We start from the raw sequence: 23,541 nt of genomic DNA, 5'->3' as shown, positions 1-23,541 counted from the left end.
AAGTACGGTGATGTTTGCCTTCTGCAAAGCTTATTTAGAGCTATGTGTTGTGCTTTAAAACTAGTGTTTGTCCCATATATAGCATCAATTCATTTAGTAACTAATCTTTATTACCTACTTTGTTCCAGACATTATGTTACCAAAATGCAAAACAATGACCCCAAATTCCTACCCTAGGAAGTTTAATATCCTGTTGATGTGTAAACCAGGGTATTTAACAAATCAGATTGTAGATCAACATGTATTAAAAAATAGAGAGAAGGGGCACATACTGAGTAAATAATATTAATAGAACTCACAAGAATGGTGTCCAGTAAGCTTAAACTCAGAGCTGAAGTTGTGGATAAATGTTAGGGGAAAATCCTTAAAACACACACACACACACACACACGTTAAGAACGAGAACAAAGAAATACAGGGTGGAGCAAAAGTAGGTTTACAGTTGTGATTATGCAAAACAGTTTAATTTTATGTTATTACTTATTAATTGTCGTATTTTCCATATGAACAACTGTAAACCTACCTTTGCCACACCTTGTGTGGGCAGACTGAAACAGATACTATAGTGTTAACTGATTACGGTGATAGCGTATTTTTCATTTATTCAGCAATGAATGGTCTGCTGCTTGCCTGGGCTATTTAATTTTTTTTTCTCCATCAAGGAAAATGGTCTAATGAGAAAATGAATAAAGTTGATTAAACTAGAATTGAACAGTAAAATGAGAATGAAAATAAGAGAGTGTTTAACCTGTTTTAAAGCTCATACACCACAACCAGATGAATTCCATGGGGCTGTAAAACTATATCATGAAGACCTATGACCATTAAGAAAATTGCCATACGGCAATGTGTTGGGATGGAGATGGACAGATATCATGCCTTTTAAAAAATGGAAACAGGCTGTTGAACCTGACATTTATCTCTTGAAAACTCTGAAGCAGTTTATTAAATAGATGTTTTGTGAACACTTGGGAAAGTAAATGGCGAGCTCTAGAAACCAATGTGTGTCCAGTGGGAATGTGTCCTGCTTGATAACATTGTTTTTTATTGCTTTAGCAGGGTTATTAGACCATTAAATAAAAGGAGTCCACTGGTTGTTATATTATGTATGAATTTCAACAAAGTTTGCCATACCTTCATAATATCCACATGGACAAAATGGGTGTGCATGATTTAATCTGCAGTACTTTTAAGAGATTTGTGGCTAGTTGAGTATATTTAGTCTAAAAATATCTTAATAAATTGACGTCAGCCTGGAGGGAAATTTTCAGGGATAGAGCATTGCTCTTATTATCCTGTTAAATTCTTTCATCGGTAAATTTGCAAGTAACTCCAATCTTAGAGGTATAATTAATACTATGGATAACAAAAGTTAAGATTTAGAAAGGCTAGAATGATCGTCTAAAACTAATAAGATGGAACTTAATAGAAATAAATGTTAATAAATCATAATTTAGATATTTTTTAAAAATACACAAGTACAGAAGGCAAGACTAGGGTTAACAAAGTGGATTGAGATTTTTTTCTTAGAGCACATATGTAGACTTAGGGTTTAGTTGATTGTAAATTCAGTATGAGTCAGTGCTTTGATGTGTGTGCCCAAAAGGCCAATATAATCTTCAACTCTAGTGTCTGGATTAAGGAAGGCACTAATCCTCTACATTCTTTGCTGGTCAGGGCACATCTGGAGGTTGTGTTTGATTCTGAGCACTCCATTTTAAGAGGGAATAACAAAGCCACACACACAGAGGATGGCATCAGAATGACGAAAGGTTCTCTACCCTTCACTCATCAAACATTTATTGAGTTTCTTCTGTGTGCTCCACTTTGAGGTTGGTGCAATCAAGGATGTATAACTAGTTTAAAAAAAAAAGGTTAGGGAGCAATAATGGATATATTTTAAAATGCAAAGTGTCGTCTTATAAAAGATTTGACCTAGTAACTTCAATACCTCCTGTTAACTTCAGGGGGTACAAGTAGGAGCAATACCTACAATAGAAGTTACAAGGAGGCAGATTTTGTTGCCAACATTAAGAAGTATCTCTAATGAACTGAAGTTATCCTCTTCGGGAATTAAGCAACTTCCCCAAACTCACATTCCTAGTTGGTGGTGAAGCTAAAGTAAAAGCCCAGCACTCTGGATTCACAGGCTAGAACCCTTAGCTATGCCATGATATTACCCAGGGGATTTCTACTTCGTGAAGAATTAGGATAGGGATAACTTCTCCATCTTCATCCAACTCTAAAGTAGCCTCTTGCTGTTAAATGCTCCCTGGTTCTCAGTGGTTTTCTGTGAATTGATGAGATTGAACTGGATAACCTCTTAAGATTCAACAGATGATTTTTTTGCTTCCTTCCTTGACTAAGAATGCTTCAATTCTTAGTGTATATTTTATATCCATAACTTGTACATTATTGATCAAAACCTCTTTGTGGCTAGATACAAAAGCATAGAACTCATACTCTTAAAGTGTGGTATTTAGGCAGTATTGAGCCTACTCCATAGCATATGTTTTTTTTTGTTGTTGTTGTTGTTTTTTTCATTTTTCTGAAGCTGGAAACAGGGAGAGATAGTCTGACAGACTCCCGCATGCGCCCGACCGGGATCCACCCGGCACGCCCACCAGGGGCGACGCTCTGCCCACCAGGGGGCGATGCTCTGCCCATCCTGGGCGTCGCCATGTTGCGACCAGAGCCACTCTAGCGCCTGAGGCAGAGGCCACAGAGCCATCCCCAGCGCCCGGGCCATCTCTGCTCCAATGGAGCCTTGGCTGCGGGAGGGGAAGAGAGAGACAGAGAGGAAAGCGCGGCGGAAGGGTGGAGAAGCAAATGGGCGCTTCTCCTGTGTGCCCTGGCCAGGAATCGAACCCGGGTCCTCCGCACGCTAGGCCGACGCTCTACCGCTGAGCCAACCGGCCAGGGCCATAGCATATGTTTTAAAGATGTGGATCGGTGATTTAAAACATAAAAGCAGAAATCAAAGAAGAAATTATGTAAACTCCATGAGCCATGTTAGATTTTACAGTAGTCATTGGGAGAAATTGGAGTGTCTTGCCCTTGAAGTTCATTTCCTCCTCATTCTTCTCCCAGCAGGAAAGGATGGTGACCTAGATACACACAGAGGATAGGGATGCTGAACTTGCTCAGACACAGCTGAGGAACTTGGGTCGGGGTAGTTACAGTGCTGAGAAGCCTAGATCTGAGAGCTGCCAGGGAGAAACTGAATAAACACAGCAAGGGGCCATGGCAGGAAGGCAGGGGCCTGGGAAAGGAATGGAAGGAAGAGAAGTGTTACTTTTATCAGGTGTGAAATTGGCAAAAACAGCTTGTTTAATGGGAAATGCTGTGGGTGTCCCACCCTCATGCTCAAGATCTTTCTTTCTACTCTATAGATTGGCACTACTAACTTGAATAGCAAATGCTCATATTAATATGCTAGGACTATGAATGGATACAGAACACAATGTTCATGGTTTGCGACATTATCAATATTTTACAGGGTGCTGGGTGGGGTGGGGTGGGGGGTAGAGTTGGGAAATGTTTCCAGGAGGCTAAAATGTGGTTTAGTTTCCCCCCTTTTCTTGGAATTCCTCATTTCTTATACCTATATCAATGTATTTCAAACTTTCTAAAACTTCAGCCCATGGTGAGAAATACATTTTTTACATCATTACCCACAAACATACATGCACGCAAATACACACAAATACACATCTGATATATCCATGTAGTATATACATACGTATATGAAACAAAAGGATCCCAAAACATGAGGTGCACTTTTATGTTTTATAGTCTAATCTTTTTCTATTTAGACGTATTTAAATGTCACAAACCACAAAGCCAATTACATGGCCTCTAAGCTGTTCATTCCACAATTTGAACAACACTGTGCTACAACTACCAGTTCTAAAATGACTGTAAAAATGGCGTGATACATTGTTTCCAAAAGACCCTAAGTTTAAGGCAATGATTCTCAACTGGGAGCATTTTGTCCTTCAGAGGACATGTGGCAATGTCTGGAGACAGCACTGATTGTCACACAACTAATGGGGGAGGGGGGATACTGCTGAACATTTCCCAGTGCTCAGGACAGCCCTCCATAACAAGGAATTCGCAATTCACAATGTCACTTGTGCCAAGGTGGGAAAACCCTGTTCTAAGGGCAGTAAAATGAGTTGACACTTCTAATCTACTGTAGATCTGTTTAGACTGATAGAAGTTTTAACTGATTTCTCTTTTCTCTCTGTTTTTCTTCAAGCTATTTGGTACATGAAGATCAGGTTGGAGCATAATTACCCCTGGGTTCTCTATAAAAGTACAGCCCAGTGGATAAAAAGGGTACAAGGAATGAGTCTGTTTTCTTTTATTGAGATTGTACCAGGCATTTTTGTTAGAATATTGTTATTGCTCTTAGGACTGTGTTCTGTATTTTCATCTCACTATCCTCCCCCCGCCCCCGCTTCCTCCCCATTAAGCCATGCTTACTCAGGGCCCCTCCTCACCCAGCCATAGTGGCTCTTAGGAAAAAGTAAAGGGAATTTGGCTAATGAGATTAGACATGGTCCCTAAAGCTTTCTCTCCTACGCACAAGATTTCATTCTGCTGTTTGGTTGAGAAATGACCTTCACTAGCCTTGAAGTGCCTTCTTAAGCCCCGTGGCTTCATTCCTCTGTCTGCAGCTATTTCAAACCAGGTTCCTTTGAACACGGATGAGCCATGCACTCCCCAGTTCCCGCATCCTTTCCTGCCATCTCTGGCATCCGGGAAGCTCTTGAGTGTCTCACTGTCAATCTGTTGTTGCCTTTCCGTCCTTTTATTGGCTATTTCTGGGCCCACTAGTATGGCTTCCATTTGCTCTGAATCATTCAATGATGGCCTGACAGAACAGACCTGCTTTGGTTTTTTTTCTCCTTTTGTTTGGAAAAAAGGTGGGATGGTAGAAGGAACTGGAGTAGTAGTAGAAATAAAGCCAATGCTATTTGAGGCTATTCTCTACCACATTGAACTCATGTGTGTTGTATTATGTAAACAGTAGCACTTGTTTAGTAAATGATTTCTTCTACACAATTCAGGCATATGTGTATGTGTGCCCACCTTAAAACTTCAAGTTTCTGTTAGTATAATATAGTAAATAGTACCCACAGATTCCAGAAACTTTGACACATAAATTTTATTCCTTTTGCTTCAAGAGAGCTATAGGGACCCAGATTTCTTTTTAACTTTCTCACTCCTAGATTAAGTATAGAAAGACAGCATGTGGAATAGAGAGGGTGGCTGTTTACAACTTAAGAAAGGCATTGTCCTGGCTGGTTGGCTCAGTGGTAGAGCTTCAGCTTGGCGTGTGGATGTCCCAGGTTTGATTCCCAGTCAGGGCACACAGGAGAAGCCACCTCTCCTCCCCCTTCTCTCTCTCCCCACCCTTGCAGCCATGGCTCAATTGTTTTAAGCATATTGACCCCGGACACTGAAGTTGGCTTTGTGGAGCCTCCTCCCAGGTGCTAAAAATAGCTCAGTTGCTATCATGGCCCCAGATGGGGCTTGCCAGGTAGGTGGATCACGGTCAGGGCACATGCAGGAGTCTGTCCATCTCCCCTCCTCTCACTTGGAAAAGAAGAAAAAGAGAAAAAAAGAAAGAGAAAGGCTTTGTGTGCAATAATAAAGCATGCCTGAGAAACTGGTCTGCAGCTCACAGGTGTTTTGTGTTATCTGAAGGGCAGGGGGTATTGGCAGTGGCAGCAGTGGTGTGATTTTCTTGGTTTGGGGCTTATCATTTTTTCCTTCCAGGATGACATATTCATCATTCATGACAAAATACCATATCTCAGAAGTTCTGTGAGCAAGAGAGATTTACTGCCCTGGTCTTCTCCATGGGCTGCCTGGGGCTGGGAAGTGAAAGCAGGCTAATTCCAGGCTAATGTCCAAGAGCAAGGCTCTTCTCAGGAAGGAAGAGCCTGAGCAAGAGGAGAATCTTGAAAGGAATAAAGGTTGCAGTGTGTGTGGTTTGTGTCTTTTACCTCCAGGGTGCAACCGTAGCACCTAACAAATAGAAGCCACTGTCCAAACTGCGCTCCTCTTTAGACACGAGTCCTTTATTTCTGCCAGTTCGCACAAGTTGTACTTCTTATAGTCCTGGGACTGACTAATCTAGGGCTTTCTGTTGATCAGTTCAGTGCCTCAGGGTTTACAATGCTTAACAGAGTCTTTGTTTTATGAGCAGTTGATATTTTATTTGGAGATTTCAATCATCTTTGTCAATTCTGTATATTATCTTAGCCAAATCTCACAATTTGACTTGGCTCACTGACTCATCCTCATTTTCAAGAGTTTATTTTTACTTTTTCATACTTTGATTCTTTTTCCTAACATTCCCATTTAGAGTTTGATAAGTTGTACTCCTGTAGATTTGTATAAATTTATAAATTCATATCTTGCTGCATGCTTAAATATTTTTGCACTTGTGGGCTTGAGTCACTAAGTTGCCATGAAAGAGAACAAAGAGGATGGGATAGGTACTGTTCCTGTCTGCTGAATTAACCTTAATTCAGAATAATCAGGCTCATGCATTGTAAGAACGTACCCAAAAGATGACCAAGGTACCCAGCATTGCTATGGGGTGTTATGCTCAGTCGAGGAGGGGCTGAGTGGATCTTGGGATACTTTAAAGAGTTGAGTCTCAGGCATTATTGGCTCCAGAGGACAAAAATAGGGGCAGACTAGCTTACTATATGTGTACTTGAATGAGAAACTGAGCTAGAACTAATTCTAGCCAACGTCTTCTTGGTTACTTTAGGATTCTGGCTTTTTGAAGGACTTAAACATTTTGGTTTTTAAGTGCTAGTTCTTCACCCTCAGATCACTTAGATGAAACCCTAGTACACATTGCTCCCCTTAACAAAAGTCACACTAGTGCATGTGGCATGAGGTGAGGAAGAGACTTGGGGTGAGAGAGTTGGGTCACTTGCTTTCCAGCAGAGAACCCGAGCAGGTCATTGTATATGCCCTTTTGGTGGCCCTCTTCTATAAACAGGAGCAGAAATTCTTGCTACGGATCCCTTTCATCAGGCGTCTTAGGCTCGCTGAATGAAAAGCTCTATAAAAAGGAGATGCAGCCCTAAGAATAACAAATACGATGGTGATGGCTATTTTGGGCAAGAGCAGCTTTGTACCGCTCTTGATGTCCATCAATGTCTGCCATGCTTGCCCTGCCATTACCTTTCAGACTTCCTATTCTTAGAATTATTTGTGAGCCCTGGACTTGGAGGATTGCAGCCCCCAAGGCTGGAATGCCTAGCTTGAGTGGAATGCAGACTGTCTGGCAGAATGGAGGTTAAATAAAGTTTGCGTTGGCAGCTTCCTTTGCTTTGGATGGATAACAAGTAGCTCGGATATAGGAGCGATGGCATGAGCCGCCATGTGGTGCTGCACCAAGTCGTCTTCCATGCAGGGGAAGGAGTGGCTGTTGGTCCATCCATTACAGCTAGAGCCACGCCCATCTCAGTCATGGTGCATACTAAGAAGGCCTCAGTGGGCTTGACTTGCAGCTAGTGACCAAATGGTATGAGAAAATGCAGGGACAAGTAAAGGAGAAAGTGGAAAAGAACTGCCGGCTTAGTGTGTCTGCCAACTCACTGAGAGCTACTAAGTCATTTCTGAGATTTAGACAAAGGGAGAAATTTTCATTATAATAAGAATAATTACTGGTCAACCTACAAACATTTCTTGAGCCCCACGGCACTGTGGGAAACTTTTTAGAAGTATAAAACATAGAACTTTTGTGGTGCTTATAGTTTCTTTGGAAAAGGAAAGCTATAAACACATGAGAACGTAATTTATATTCTAAAGTAAAATATTAGTTTCAAACCTGTGCTGTAGAACTAACTGCCGGTCAAGGTCTAAGGGGAAAGAAAGCACTTCTGTCTGGGATTCTTGTGGATGGGTGGGGTTTAAACAGGTCTTGCCAGAAAGTGGACTTCTGCCACCGGCAAAGAGAAGGTCTCGTCATTGAGAGAACTGTTGTGAGCAAGGACCAGATGTAGGACATGCTCAAGACAGGCCATGTACACTTGCACACCAGCTAGATCTGCACAGGGTGGCAAGGGATTTGTGTAAAATCTTCAAAGCCTCAGCTGTATGGGCTCTGCACACATTACTGAGAAGTCACAATGCTTCCCATTAGAGGAGAGCTGGAGAGGTGCAGCCTTGCCCAGGGACAGTGGCCCTTCATTGTTGTCTTCTGTAAAACCCCTAATAGGACGTTTGGCTCATAGCAGATGCTCAGTAAATAACAGTATCATTATTGCTCATCTTTGAATTCTATGATCCCAAGTTATTGAATTAACTGGTTTCATTTCTGAGAGGCGGTGCTAACTTTGCTTTGCCCCATTCTGATTGCTCACGTAATTTACGCCTTGGCATGCCCTTTCCTGCAGGTGTATCTGATCGTTCTTTTCTCTTCCACCACAGGTGGCTGGAGGTGCAGGTAGCTAATCTGACATGTCCACAACACTGGGTGCAGTACCTCCGTCTTCTTCGGGAGTCCATTTGGCCCGGTGGGGTTTTGCTTAAGCATCCACGGCCTGTAAGGACCCAGGAACAGAAGGCAGCTGCTGAGAGACAGGCTTTGCAGAGCCTGATGGGAGTCCTGCCGGGTAACTGAACAATGAGATTGATTATCCTAATAACTTCCCTTCCAGTCAGGCTTTGCCACCATTTCCCCACACCCATCCTCATAATTAGAAGGGCCTTAAATATGGCTGGACTCCAAACCTGTCAGCCCACCAGTTCTGAGGCTAGCAGGAAAATGGTCAGGGCTGCAGTTCTGTTACTCCTCCCCCACGTGGGACTGAGGGGCCAGAGAGGATCACAAGGACCACACCATAGATAGTAGGTGAGAAGCCTGCAGATGTCTGGGGTGAAAAGTGTGGGCAGGTTTGGGGAGCTCTGCCTGCACCCCAGGGCCAGGCTCAGAACCATTCCCACCAGGTGGAGACTTCGGCTTATCTGCCAACTCACAGCATTGTGCATTGGGGAAGAAAATACATGTCCTGCAGAAGCTCAACCTTGATAAATTGGGGACATTGAGTAGAGTCCATGATCCTTAGCAGTAGCTAAAAACAAATTCTAAAGAGGGTTTTTGTTGTTTTGCTTTGTATTGTTTTGTTTTGTTTCTGAGGGCAGGAAGGGCAGTGTGTTTATGGCTGTGCTCTGTTAACCAGGGTGCAGTGGTGAGCTCTTATTTAGACACCTAACTTAAGAAATGTTTTTTCTAAGCTTTCTCCGTTTTCAGAGGGTTTATGTTTGGCTGTGTGGTTCAGAGGAATGCCAAAAACACCCATTTGAATCGAGAGCAGATATGAGATGTTGCTGCAGCACTGAAACTGCATTCGTGTTTTTCTCTTTAGCTGTTGTAGTAGAAATCCTGGGGGCGAGCAGATGCCAGCTGAGCTGGAGTCTGGTCTTGGAGTCACTGCAGCAGCCCCGCATCAACAGGTAGGCTGAAGAGTGTCTCCGCATCAGCATAACGACGCCCTCTCTGGTCTCAGAGGTGCCCAGGGTTCTCAGCCCGCCCACACTGAGAGGAACAGGCCACAGGCCCTGCCTGGGCCCTGACTGCAGAGTATGATATCCCCGTCCACATCACTGAGTAGGCCCGTGCTGCCCACTCCGGAGCAGGCTGTCATGTGGTAGTAGCTAGTGTTGTATCAGCCTCTGTACTTGGATTTGGAAGAGCTCAATGTGGGCCCACATGAGCTATGGAAAATGCCTGATCCCCTCCAGCCTTGGTCGTTGTGCTCACTGGTTCTTTCCAACATCTGCTGCCTCTGTGAACACTGAGAACCATCCCCAGTCTGTGTATCATAGGCCCTGTAATGATTTTCAGCCATAGGATTATGGTCTCACAGCATGATTACTGTTAGGATCAGGAATTGTCTTTGTTTAATCTGAGTTAGATAAGCTAATCAGATTGGACGTTGGTAAAGTGACTAGAAATACTGGGTGAATACTCCTAGAATAATTCAAAAGAGGTAGGTATCTTCCTAGCTGGTACATTGGGAGAGAATACTACTGAAAAATATTGAGTCCTTCCATTCCCCTCTGAAAACGGGTCCCAAAGCAGACAGCACTCACTAACTCCCTTTGCTCAGGGTTCCTGGCTCTGCCTCACCGTCTGGAGTAACCGGTGAATCTATTGTGGTTAAGTATAAGGAACAGCAGTAGTCTGTAGCTTTCAGATTCTTAGACAATTGACCTCCCTCACAGGAACAGTGCTGATGTGCTAACGTAGCTGCATAAATAAATGTGGAATTTCCTCAAATCCAATCTCAAGTTGTTTCTACCTTAATTGGAGTCATAGTTTTTTTTAGTTCAACAAACTTTTATTTCATGGCAGAAGCATTGTCAAACTGTTGAAGTTTAGCGTCCACTAGGATATCGGTAGGATGCGTGAGGGGAGGGAAGATAAATGTCTTAAGATCCGGTGTCTCTTGCTAAGGCAGACCTTCCTCTAAGTTGTTTTGTCCATTTGTTTCAGGCACTTGATTTATTGCCTCTGGGACATCATTCTAGAATTCTTGGATCTCAGTGCCTCAGTTGAGGAGTCTCCCATGACAACCTCTGCCTCAGATGCCCCAGAGAGCACCAGGAGGACGGGTGCCTCCCCATCGCCGTAGGTTCCTCATCGTTCTTGGAAGGTGGGGAAGGAGCTGCTGAGCCGCCCAGAGACCAGTCCGGGAGCCTGTACCCTTGGGGATTGAGCTCAGGAAACGTGGGGATCAGTGGCACAGTTTTTCCTCAGTTCTGCCCATTTGTAGCAGGTGATACAGCGATCTATGAACCAGTTGTATGCACGTCCAGTTGTGCTTTTTTATGGTGTCTGGTGGGTAGACTGTTGTTTTTTTAAAAAAAAGGAATCTGTAAGGTAGAGGAATGAGCCCCTTTTGCCCTCATCTATAAGATTGTTGATAGCCTGGCCCTGTACATACATATATCTGATCCACCAACACACAAAATCTAGATAAACCAAGGAAAAGAGAGAACCAGATTTCTTTGAAGAAGACAATCTTCTGCACTCTGTTCCCACCACCCACCAGCAAACTCAAAATGTTCATTCAGGACCATTCTTGAAAGCCAAACCTCTAGTTCCCAACAATTCCAGAAAGGAGGGGGGAACGGGGCATTTTCATGTGGCTTCTTACTCACTGGCTCGTTTCCAGCACATCGGCCCCATGGGGATGTCATTGAAGGCTGCCTTCCTGGGTGCCTACACATTTCCTGTCCAGAAGATGTCAAAGCAGACTGTCAAAGCTTCTCGTAGATCCACACCCTTTCCTGAAAGAAATTTGCATCACAGATTTTATTTTGTTTCCTTCTAGACTCCTCCCCAAGAGCAGTTGAATTTGGGCCTTTGTGACCTGTCTATCCTTCAACAAATTCATATGGCAGTTGGCAAGTTCAGCTCAGTGCTTCCAAATAGAAGGGAGACACTACACTGCTCCATGCCAGAGAATGCCCGAACAGTAGAAACCACAGGAACAAGATCACAGGGAGCTTTTCATCGGAACCAGTAATGGCAAAATCACAGGGAATTGATGGTCCACAGAAAGATTTTAAGCCCTGTCCTTAAGGATCCACTTAGTCTTTGAGAACACCGGTGATGAAGGCAGAGGGGCGGTGGCAGGCTGCAGTGTCTTTAGAAAAGTGGAGCAAATAGGAGAAAGTGTTGGAGGAGAAGGAGGCAGAGGGACAGTCGGGGAAGTGCTGTACACTGATGCACATGAATAACTCACAGGAAAGGGGTGAAGGGCAGCACTGACCTTCACTTGCCCTTCATCCTTTAGTGGCCCATTAGAGCCCTACTTTCCCCCAGTTATGGACCTCCTGCTAAGAAAGGGTGGGTCTAGAACAGGTCCAGATCCTCTTAATTAGACTCTGGAGTAGGTGATGTGCATACAGGTGAAGTGATTTATGGAAGAATGTTGTGAAATCTTTCTACTCCCTCCACCACCCCCACCCCGCCCCAGGCTTTTAACCGTAAAATTTGTGCTACTGTAATTGAGAGGCTCTAGGAATGTTATTGCCTAAAGGCAAGGACATAAACAAGATAGTGTCTCCTGGAGCCTTCTCCCCTTAAAAGTTGATTGTTCGGGTGATTTTTGTGGCTCCAGAGTTCCTCCAGCATCTCTATCTTAGACGCTCCCAGGCAGGAAGAGGTCAGCATGTCTGTTGCAGGAGTGGAAGTGCAGGGAGTCCCCCCTGCCTTATTGGAGCTGATCCTTTACTTCCTTCACCTGGGGCCAAGGTGCTCTTCAGGACAAGTGGAGCCCTGTCCTCTGGCACCTCTCTTCCCGTACTTGACCCTCGTATGTATTTAGCACCTGTATTGCTTTGACTCTGCTACTAGTCCTGGCTCAGAAGTGGAACAAAACCAGTACATAAGCTGACACACCAGAAAATCCCTGTGGCTATAAATTCTAAGGAATCTTCTGGCACTTCTAACCCAAAGAAACTTCTGTGTATTTCCTGTTATGTAAGAGACCCCACCTGTACTCTCTCTGCCCCAAAAAGATAAGCTGTCCTCATACCCTCCTCCTCCCTGGAAGGGAGATAATGGATATCGCCAAGGAAATAATCAGAACCCATCTGACTTTGAAACAGCCTGCCAGCTTGTTACTTGGGTAACAAGTCCTGACAAGGGAGATTGGCATTTGGGGGAGAGCCACAGGTCTCAGGAGAAGGTACTCCTAGCCGGGAGTGGTAGCAGGCAAGCGGGAATTGGGCCTGCACTAACTCAGGACATGTTTTTATTTTGCCCTACCCAGCGCATTCATTTTCCGGCTACCATACTTCCTTTCCACTTCGCACCCAACAACAGTTGTCAGGTCCTGGGTGGAGTAAAAATATGTGTAAACATGGTTCCTGGCAATACAAGTTAGGGTTCTTGTACTGAAGCTACTAGGACAATTTATTTTCTTCCATAAAATTAGTACCTGAGTAGGTAAGCCCCAGAGGTTAATGGATTCAGCAACTCTAACCTAAAAAAGGGACAGCCCTGGCCGGTTGGCTCAGCGGTAGAGCGTCGGCCTGGCGTGCGGAGGACCCGGGTTCGATTTCCGGCCAGGGCACATAGGAGAAGCGCCCATTTGCTTCTCCACCCCTCTGCCGCGCCTTCCTCTCTGTCTCTCTCTTCCCCTCCCGTAGCCAAGGCTCCATTGGAGCAAAGATGGCCCGGGCGCTGGGGATGGCTCTGTGGCCTCTGCCCCAGGCGCTAGAGTGGCTCTGGTCGCGACATGGCGACGCCCAGGATGGGCAGAGCATCACCCCCTGGTGGGCAGAGCGTCGCCCCCTGGTGGGCGTGCCGGGTGGATCCCGGTCGGGCGCATGCGGGAGTCTGTCTGACTGTCTCTCCCTGTTTCCAGCTTCAGAAAAATGCAAAAAAAAAATAAAATAAAATAAAAAAATAAAAAAAAAATAAAAAAGGGACAGGTTCTGTCCCATCTGCTCTGCCATTGTATATGTATGTCTGTTTCAGACCGTTCACCTTCATGGTGGTTGCAGTTTGGGGCATCACATTCACACAAAAAGACTTATCTGTGAAAGAATAGGGGCATCACTTTGGCTTTTTCATTCATTCATTCATTTTCACAGAGACAGAGGGACAGACAGGAAGGGAGAGAGATGAGAAGCATCAATTCTTCATTGTGATACCTTAGTTGTTTATTGACTGCTTTCTCATATGTTCCTTGACGGGGGGCTACAGCAGAGCGAATGACCCCTTGCTCAAGCCAGCAATCCTGCACTCAAGCTGGTGACCACAGGGCTTCAAACCTGGGTCCTCAGTGTCCCAGTCTGATGCTCTATCCACTGTGCCACGGCCTGGTCAGACTGCTTTTCCTTTTAAAAAACAGGGAAACTATTTTCCAGATGCCCTTCAAGAATCTTCTCATTGACCAGAACTGCCCACCCATAGGTCAATCCACTAACATGGAGAATGGCATTATCATGATTGAGTAGCAATAGTGGAGGTCATCCTTCAGGAATGTTAGATACCTAAAAAAATCATTAGATGTTAGCAAGGAAGAAGCAGAGAATAAGTATTGATGGTGTCTGTTACCTGGGGCATTCTGCCAACATCAACAGATTCCCCATGATACTCTAAAAATTCCTGGTACCAGCTAAGAGGTAACATTTGTTGAAGATGCCACTTGAAGGACTTCACATACATGAAATTATTTAATTCACACAACATTGTAAGGTGTTTGATTATGTAGCCCTATTTCTAGATGAGAAACCAGGCACAGAGAAGTTGTCACTTGCCAGAAAATGGCAGTACCAGCTGTAAATCTTGTTAGTCTACCCTCAAGCCTACATCATAACCATTATACTAATCTGCCTTTCTTATTTCAAAGCAAAGTAAGGCTGGGTCTTCACTTTTAAGAAGCCTGTAGTCTAGTAGAGAAGCCAGCACATGTTTTTGGTAAAAAGCCAGAGAAAAAATATTTTAGGCTTTGTGGCCATATGGTGGTCTCTCTTGCAACTACTCGGCTCTTCCATTGTCACATAAAAGCATAGACAATACATTTACAAGTGACTGGCAGTGTTCCAATAAAACTATACAGAAACAGACAGCTGGCCAGATGTGGCTCATGAGTGGTTTGCACACCCCCATCTAGTTAGAACAATGCTTTTCAAACTTGAGTGTGTGTGTGATTTACCTGGGATCTCATTAAAGGCCTGGTATGCTGCGTGTTTAACAAGCTCCCAGATATATGCCATGGAGAATGCCGCACTTCCCCCACACTTTACCTATCAAGGGGTTAGAGCAGACAACTCCAATCAGATGCGATCATGGAAGGGCACTTAGTGTAGTTTGAGGGACTGTGGAAAGCCTGAGTTGATAATATCTAAATTGACTCCTGAAGAATTAATAGGAATTAGCCAGTGACAGCGTGGGGAAGGTATATGGAAGGAGGGAGCGTGAGCAGTGTGTGTGAAGACAGATCCTCCCACTTACCCGAGGTACCTAGAGAAGTCGGAACGGAGAGCATGGTTGTAGGTTCCAGGGAGGGGGAACGGGCAGTTGTTGGGAAACGGGTACAGAGTTTTTCAGTTTTGCGGGTTGAAAAGTTCTGAATATTGTCTTTACAACAGTGTAAGTAGGTATAGCACTGCTGAACTGTACCCTAAAAAATGGTTAAGATGGTAAATTTTGTTATCTACGTATCTCTACAAGCAAGAGATTTAAAAATAAAGGAAGACATGGAGATGGAGAGCTGCATGTGGGGCAGCACAGCAGGAGCCAGCCAAGGGCTGGACGGTGTGTGTGTGTGTGTGTGCGCGCGCATGCACGCGCACGCGTGCACTAGACAGGTGCATGCTGGCTGTCTGGTGTGGAGGCCTGGGAACCTGGAATCGTTTTCCTGTACACCGTGGAAATATTTGAAGACTTCCTGAGGAGTGTTTCGGATCATGATTGACAATTCCTGGGAGCTTATAGAAACAAGGGGTTTGGTCGCACATATAAACAGCTTAGTCCTATCCCTGTTGTCTTGACTACTGTGTTGTCACATTATGACCCCTTTAATTTTTTCAGGTGTGCTCCTACTAATTCCTACATAAGAGGTAGCTTTAGGCATCTGTAAAGTCAAATGAACTTGAAAAGATAACTGAGGATTGAAATCCTAGCCCCACCACTTAATCAGCAATGAGGATGTCAGTCAGCTTCTCTGAGACTTAAGTTTCTCTCAGAAAAAGGGATAAATGCATTACAACCTGTTTGAGAAATGAACGAGATAATACACAAAAACAAGCTCTATAAAGTACAAGCGATCTCAGGAAATGTCAGCAGCAGCATCCTCTCAGTCGCTCACTGTCGGAGGGAGCAGGTGGCAAGGTCTTGCTGCGGCGCCCGTTCAGCCACGCAATCCTCTGGCCAGCTGGGGCTCCAAGGGCCTCAGGCCGCTGTTTATCTAGGTTTCCTTTGCACTGGACCAGGAGGTGCTTTCCCAGGACAGGAAAGGAAGGCTAGCCAACCTGCTGGCTGCTAGTGGGAATGGGAACCAGGGAAGGAGTGGTAATGGTGGAGGACGGGAAACCGTGAGGCTTTGCAGTAGAAGGCCCAGCTGGGCAAGTCCTGCCCTAACTTGGCACCCCCATTTCCTTTCCGCTGGGAGTGCCAGCAATCACAGGGCAGCAGCTGCTTGCACTGCACTTGTGGACAAAAGAGTGAAAGCACTGAAGGGTGAATTTCATCAGTTAGCAAACCTACATCACCCCTTTGTGGTATAAAAGTGAGAGATGCTGCTGCTCACAAAGCAGCCTTTCTCAGGAGAGAGCCAGTGAGGGGAGACTGCCTCAAACATCACCTTCACATCCTGAGACTTGTCTGATAGTTGTTACCTAGAGACAGCACTGGCTGGTTTGAAAAACAGAAGACATAAAGCTAGAAGAGTATCAAGCAAGAGACAAGTGAAAACTGTCAGAACCCTTTTCCTGCTGTGACCCAGTAGCAACAGGTTGGGAAACCAGGCAGCTCCGAAGTGGCAAGAGAAATCTGGGCACCAGCCGTCACTTTGGCAGATACACCGTGCTATTCTCAAATGTGCTGAGCATTCTTGCCACCTCCCTATCACTTCTCACCTGTCTCTGGTCTGAAAGCACATTTGAACTCTGCTTTCTTGGGAGTGAAAACAGCATGTGATGAAATACAGAGAACTCCTGACTTTGATGTTTCGTCACCGTGACAAAATCTGTTTTCTCTATGTGTCTTGATGCCTCAGACCTTACCTACTGACACTGTTGTATTAGTTGCTAGCACACTATTTCTGGGATGTGGACGGGTGGGAGAGAGCAATGATAGAAAAAAGGGATAGTATCAAGATCCAAACTTAGAAAACATTTCTTGAAGTGACATTATCTACTCATTTTAAACCAAAATAGGTCTCTTTGGCGCTAGCCAGTGTGTGTTTGGGAAATGGCAAACTAATTGTAAGAGTGTTACAGTGATTAAGGTAAGGGCTAAGGCTTATAAATAAATCCACACTTAGGCTTTTTTTCCTTCCCTTTGTGTTCCATGTCACTGTTGCACCCTGTATGGGCAGTGGAGAGTTGTCTATAATTACTTCCAGATGCTTAGACTAATCCATGAGGGTAAAGACCAAGCTGGATAAACACAAAAGTCTGCAATTGCAGATAATGGCACTAACATGTCTTCAGAAGCTATCACTTCTCTGAATTGGATTTGGTGATCTGTAAACCTTGGTAAAGAGCCTTTTGCCTGTGCCCTTGTTAAAGAATCATCTGTCCCTGTACACCTACTGAAGAGTAGCTGATTTAGTAAAATGTCTGCATTTCCTATCTTGCCATTAGGGAAGATAGATCTTATTAACAACAACAAAAGGAAAAAACAAGAAACCCTTTTGGTGTTTATATCCTTTGCAAATACATGGAGTCCAAATTCAACAAAGTGATGGCAAGTCAGTTCCTTTTAAAAACAAAGGATGTTTCAAGAAAAGTGAGGGCATCTTTTGTTGGCTCCATATATTTCTAGGACAGGGGTCCCCAAACTTTTTACACAGGGGGCCAGTTCACTGTCCCTCAGACCGTTGGAAGGCCGGACTATAAAAAAAAACTATAAACAAATCCCTTTGCACACTGCACATATCTTATTTTAAAGTAAAAAAAAAACCAAAAAAACGGAAACAAATACAATATTTTAAATAAAGAACAAGTAAATTTAAATCAACAAACTGACCAGTATTTCAATAGGAAATATGGGTCTGCTTTTGGCTAATGAGATGGTCAATGTGCTCCTCTCACTGACCACCAATGAAAGAGGTGCCCCTTCCGGAAGTGCGGCGGGGCCGGATAAATGGCCTCAGGGGGCCGTATGCGGCCCGCAGGCCGTAGCTTGGGGACCCCTGCTCTAGGAGCATCACTTGGGCTTGGTTGGCTATAGAACTTTTACTTGGGGATAAAATGTATTATGGAAATGGTTTCACAGGAATCTAGGGGCTTATCTGCTCTTTCCTGCTTCTGTTCTTGGGCCCATGTTTCTTTTTCTATTAGGTAGGTTCCCCTGCTTCCTCTGTGCATAAGTGGGCACCCTCTGTCAGGGCCAACTCATGTTCCTCCTTCTCCGTGAAGCTTTATTTGATTGTGCTAGTTAAAAATCTCTCCTTCCTCTGGATTATTTACACTGTCTCTCTGATCAGTGTGTGTATGGGTAGGTGGATGGATGGATGGATGGATGGATATAAATTCTTCAGTAGGAGTATAATTCTTCAAGGGCAAGGAACATATCTTATATCTCTTTGTTTCTCATTATATCCCTGTGCCTTCTCAACTTTCCCATATACAGGGTGTGCAAAAGTAGGTTTATATTGTTCATATGGAAAATAGTACAATAATTAACAAATAATGCAAGAATAAACTGTTTCTTCTACAACTGTAAACCTCTTCCTCCATCTTGTATATACTTGTACATAGGTACAAAATAAATACCAAAACTCATGTAATTAAAGATTATGCTTATTAACTTTTAGAAGGAAAATGTGTGAATAAATTCAGTAAAATTTGCTGGACAAGATTTAGAAAGGGATGAAGGGAAGACAAATTTTCTCTTTTAGGACCTCATATCTTATTCAGCATCAAATGTCAAATGAAAGAAGTTTGTTTTTATATTTTCTATGCCAAAATCCAATTTTGTAACTATTGTTTTCAGTCTAAGATGTGGGTCATAAGGTTCTAAAGCTCTGTGCTTTTAAGGAAAATAAGTCCTGATAGAAAAAGAGTTTTTTAAAGTATTCTGTCACAGAAGTACCCAGCATACACTGTCTACTTCCCAGTCTGTTGCACTGGGATCAGAAAACAGGATGGAAGGAAAGGAAGAAAAGAGAAAGAAGGAAGGAAAGGAAAGAGGGAGGGAAGGAGGGAGGGAGGAAGGAAAAGGAAGAAAAAGGAAAAGAAAGAAGAAAGGAAGGACAGAAAGAAAAAGGGAAAGGAAAGAAAAAAGAAAACCTGCCTTCTGGAAATGTTCTCTTCTTCCCCTGTCTTGGACACAAATTTGTAAGGAATGCAGTTACCATGAAGGGAAAGATGAATATCTCTTCCACTTACTGAGTTATCTTGGAAACCCTTTTAGTTTCAGATTTAAAATTATTTATTTCACACCTCCAGCTGCTCTTTTTAACCATGGCTAGGATACTACAAAGAAAACTCTTCAAAGACAAAATAATAACCTTGAAGAAAAGAAAGAATAGCATAAATTCCTCCTCCCTTTCACAGGTGTTTGCTATCTTTCCCACCACATTGCTGCAACTATTAGCCAGACAACAGAACAAAACTAGGCAGCTGCCAGAAGAATGAAAACTAATGCATCTAAAATGTCTGGGTTGGTCGTAGGTTAGAGTTTGCCCTGTGGGGATGAAATCACCTGCTGTTTGTGGGCCAGAATAAACCTCTAGGCCATGATTTGAAAGAGGGCAAGAGTAGGTACAGGAGCAAAGGAGGAAGTTCAGTGAGAGAATGAAGACTGATGCATTTAAAAAAATAATAAGAAGAAACTCTGACCAGCGGTTCTCAACCTGTGGGTCGCGACCCCAGCGGGGGTCGAACGACCAAAACACAGGGGTCGCCTAAAGCCATCGGAAATACACATTTTATTTAAAAATGTATTGTATACCCACAGGTTGAGAACCGCTGCTCTTGACAATTCAATGCTTGGGTCATATATTCCCTCGGAGCAGGCCTGCATAAGAATCCTGTCTGCTGGGGAATGAAGCCCTTTCCTCATGCCAGGGCACATTTACACAAATGATGTGAAACAGTCTCTGGAGCCAAGACTGGTTCTCCAGTCTCCAGTGTAAACCTCCTTGGGGTTAACCACTTATTTCAGCAGAGAGCACCGGATAATTAACACCACATCTGGTCCCAACAGCTTTGCACATCCTGTGTATGAGTGAGGACCAAAAAGTTTCCTTTTCGATGATCTGTTTAGATGAGATAGAAAAAACTGGTACTCTAATGATTGAAACAGAAGTCGTCCCCATGTGGTGTGTAGCTTGCCCAGATGTTGACTTGTGAGCGGTGTGTGGCATTTACAGGGCAAAACTTGTCTGGACAGATAAGGAGGGATATAGGTGTGCCTGTGGGGGTGTAACAGTAGTATCTGTGGCCTGAATGTCGCGAGAGCAGGGCTGTGTGCCCCCTGTTCGCAGTCTGGAGGGGAGTGGGGCACGGACTTAGGTTCCAGCAAGCTCCATATACTGAGGTTTGGGATATGGAAAATTGCCTGCTGTTGGGGTGGAATGACCTGAGTTCTTCATGAGATTAAGGTTTCCGTGGATTTTTCCCAAGTGATAGAAATTTTCCTCATCTGGTCTCTCTTATAGCACGCAGACTTGGACCAATAGTTTTCCTCACCCAATTCCTTCTCTATGTTTATTTCTAAAACCCTTTTCTTAATAAAACTGAACAACAGAGGGAAAAAAACTTTTAAAAACCCTTTGTATCTCTTGTCATTTCTCCTTTTTCTTGTGAAACTCCCAAATTGCTTTTCCTCTATCCTTAAATTGTTCTCCTGTATCAGGTTACCAATCTTCATGGGTTGATTTGGCTGCCTGGCTAGTTTAATTGTCTTTTAGATAAATTAATATGAAGGTCAACTTAAGGTTACATGTCAGTCTTAAATATAATGATATTTCTTGTCCTTGACCACATTTTATTTCCTTCTGTAAAATCAGAATTCTTTACCTGTTCCCAACATTCACACAATGCTATGGACTGTTTGTGTGTCCCACAAATAATTTGTATGGTGAAGTCCTAGTCCCTCATGTGATGGTATTAGGAAGTGAGCCGTTGGTAGGAAATTAAATTTAGATGAGGTCATGAGGGTGGAGCCCCCATGAAGGGATTAATGCCCTTGTATGAAGAGGAAGACACACCACGGCTTCCTCTTTCCTCATCCGCACAAAGAGGAGGTTGTGCAAGCACATGACAAGGAGATGGCCATCCACAAACCAAGAGAAGAAGCCTTAGAATGAAACCTGTGATGCCAGCACCCTCATCTTGGACTTCTCAAACTCAGGAAGTGGGAGAAATAAATTTCTGTTGTCTAAGCCACACCTTCTATGCTATTTAGTTATGGCAGCCTGAGCTAAAACACTCAACTAGAAATCTTAGCTATGTCGATCTCTTCCCCTGATTTTCAGTCCAGATTCTGAGACTCAAAGAGTTTAGTAACTTATTGAGCTTCCCATGGAAGACCTGTTGTAAAAGCAGTTCAGACATTTAAAAAATATGAAACAGCCCCTGGAAATATTGCTAAAGCTTTCCTTTCCCTCAAATCACCTCTGCAGGTTTAGCCTCCAGAAATTTTCTGAAAACTGGTGAGAAAATGCTGACGAATTAATGCTCAAATGGGAAAGATGATGTGTAAAAGCAAAAAACTGTCGCTCATTGCATCTGTTCATAGTTCTAGATGCCTTTTACACCTGCATCATTAAGTAATATGTAATAAAAAAAAAGTCCCTTTAAAAAAATATAATGTGATTAAAGGTTTATCGTAAATGGGCTGGAGTTAGCACAACTTGCTTAAAACATACCCAGCTGACTTCATTGAGAAACATTGAGAGGAGTCAAGCATCCTCCTAACCTGCCCCTTATGAAAATGCCTTTCTGTAAACCCCTGAAGACAGACTGTCTTGTTTAGTACAGTTTCTCCAGCATTAAGTACTGCACCATGGCCCCTTACTATTTTCTATCTCACAAATTTTCAGAATCCTTGGCTAGTTCCCCTGTCCTCTCCACCTAGGCTCATCACAGACTTTGCCTGCGTACAGTTACTTGCTCCACAAATGAAGTTGGCAGCCTTCTTGCATCAGTGAGTAATGTTTTTCTTTCCTCTGATAGGCTTGGAATCCTTGTTGCCATCTGGCAATTCTTCCATCGTCCTCCACACACAATGGAGCCCACACCCCTCAAAATCCCCTTAACTAAACCAGATGACAGGAAGAACACCAACTTCTATGTGAGCAAGGCGACACCTTAGGCTTTTGTCGCCTCCAGACTGCCCTTTTTCTGTGAAAATACACCTGTTTCTCAGTAGCATATGAAGCATGTTCATAGCTGTCGCAGCCCTCATCTGCAAATGGTGAATCTCTGAGGGACTTGTCACCACATTAACTAGCTAATGCCTTCTGAGACTGGTGGAGGTGGAAATGTCCCCAGAAACAGTGCTTAACCATGACCCATCTCGCAAGCACTTATCCAACTGGAACCGCTTGGTAACCAGAGTGAAAGGGCCTGTTTATCACTGCAGGAAAAGTCAGATGAATTCTGGGCTCAAAATATGGTGTAGATTGCCCCTCTAAGAGAAATACTTTCCGATCTCTAACCCAACCCTGGGGAAAGTTTCCCTCCCCTCTGCTTTTGTTACATTTTGTGTTGTTTATAATGCTAAGCTGGTAATAGCATCAAAGGACTTGAACTATATCTTCTGTCAGTGAGGAGGAAGGCAGGGCAGGAAGGAGCCCAACACCAACTTTGTGGAAACTTGTTGGTATTTAATGCTGGTGGGTGATTGTTTCAGTTCATAGGAGCACACACCAGCTCCATGGGTACAGATTCAGTCCTAAAGGGAAGCACTCCTTGCCTCTGGAAATCGAGTGATTAATAGTGTCCATGAGACCCATATCCATATATACTGTAGCTCACGAAAATTCAGGAATATTTCAAAATGAATATGAAGTGATAAAATACCCCTGAATTTTTGTGAGCAGTATAGATTGTGCCTACCCAACTCTGCAGGCATATAAAGGCAGAGAAGAAACTACTTTAAAGGTGAGTTTTTAAAGAAATCACCTGACATTCTTTGGAATTATCGCAGGGACATGATACAGATATTGAACAAATTCCCACTCGCCCCAAACTCACCCAGAAGGAAAGAACAAAAGGAGCAGAACACCTTGGCTTGGGCATCTGAACATCCGGCTTCCAGTCATGGATCACAGTGGATTTAGATAAACCTCCTCACTTGTTTGGACTTTCTTTCTTTCCAATCAGAGAGGTTGGATTGGATAATAGACAAGGTCCCGTCTAGCTCTATAACACTGAGTGAAAACTGTCGTCCCATTCTTGGCTGGTGTCTGAAACAGTGACGATGCTCTCTAAACATTTGCCACGAACATGAATAAATGATTAGATTTCATCTTGACCTGCCTCTCGACAGACCTCATTTGAGTCTCATTTGGAAGAAGGAAACAAGGGCGCATAATGAAAGTGAAGATGGAAGGAAACAAGCTTTGAGATGCTCTTTCTGAGAGGAACATATTGACTCTCTCTGGTCTCCTAGGATAAAAAGTTTCTAAGCTACATTTTTTCTTTCTCTTTAAGCTGCCAAAATCAAGTGAATTAAGGATACCATGCAGATTTGAAGAATAAGCCACACCCCCAAATTTTCATGGAGTCCAAGGACCTAATCACCTTTGGCCTCTCTCAGGATGATAGTAGTATTGATGATCAAAGGGTATACTTAACGTTTTC

The 23,541-nt window shown here is 43.6% G+C and overlaps 1 protein-coding gene across 3 annotated transcripts in view; it reads left to right on the top strand.

Annotated features, from left to right (window-relative positions):
• The window catches only part of SNX19 (sorting nexin 19), a 55,187-nt gene extending 31,989 nt beyond the window's left edge, over positions 1–23,198 (top strand). Inside the window, exons 9-13 of one of the 3 annotated variants that reach the window (XM_066259753.1) lie at positions 8,467–8,651; positions 9,405–9,492; positions 10,535–10,669; positions 21,812–21,880; positions 22,886–23,198. In XM_066259753.1, coding sequence (XP_066115850.1) covers positions 8,467–8,651; positions 9,405–9,492; positions 10,535–10,669; positions 21,812–21,880; positions 22,886–23,018 — 610 coding nt within the window. In that variant the 3' untranslated portion in view covers positions 23,019–23,198. Of the gene's footprint in view, positions 1–8,466; positions 8,652–9,404; positions 9,493–10,534; positions 10,670–11,375; positions 19,940–21,811; positions 21,881–22,885 lie in introns of those variants that run through there. The other 2 variants (XM_066259754.1, XM_066259755.1) reach the window with 2 other exon arrangements.
• The last annotated feature ends 343 nt before the right edge of the window (positions 23,199–23,541 follow it).

Source organism: Saccopteryx bilineata, chromosome 2, assembly GCF_036850765.1.
Source record: "Saccopteryx bilineata isolate mSacBil1 chromosome 2, mSacBil1_pri_phased_curated, whole genome shotgun sequence".
NCBI classification, from domain to species: domain Eukaryota; kingdom Metazoa; phylum Chordata; class Mammalia; order Chiroptera; family Emballonuridae; genus Saccopteryx; species Saccopteryx bilineata.
This window is presented reverse-complemented; position numbering and strand designations above follow the sequence as displayed.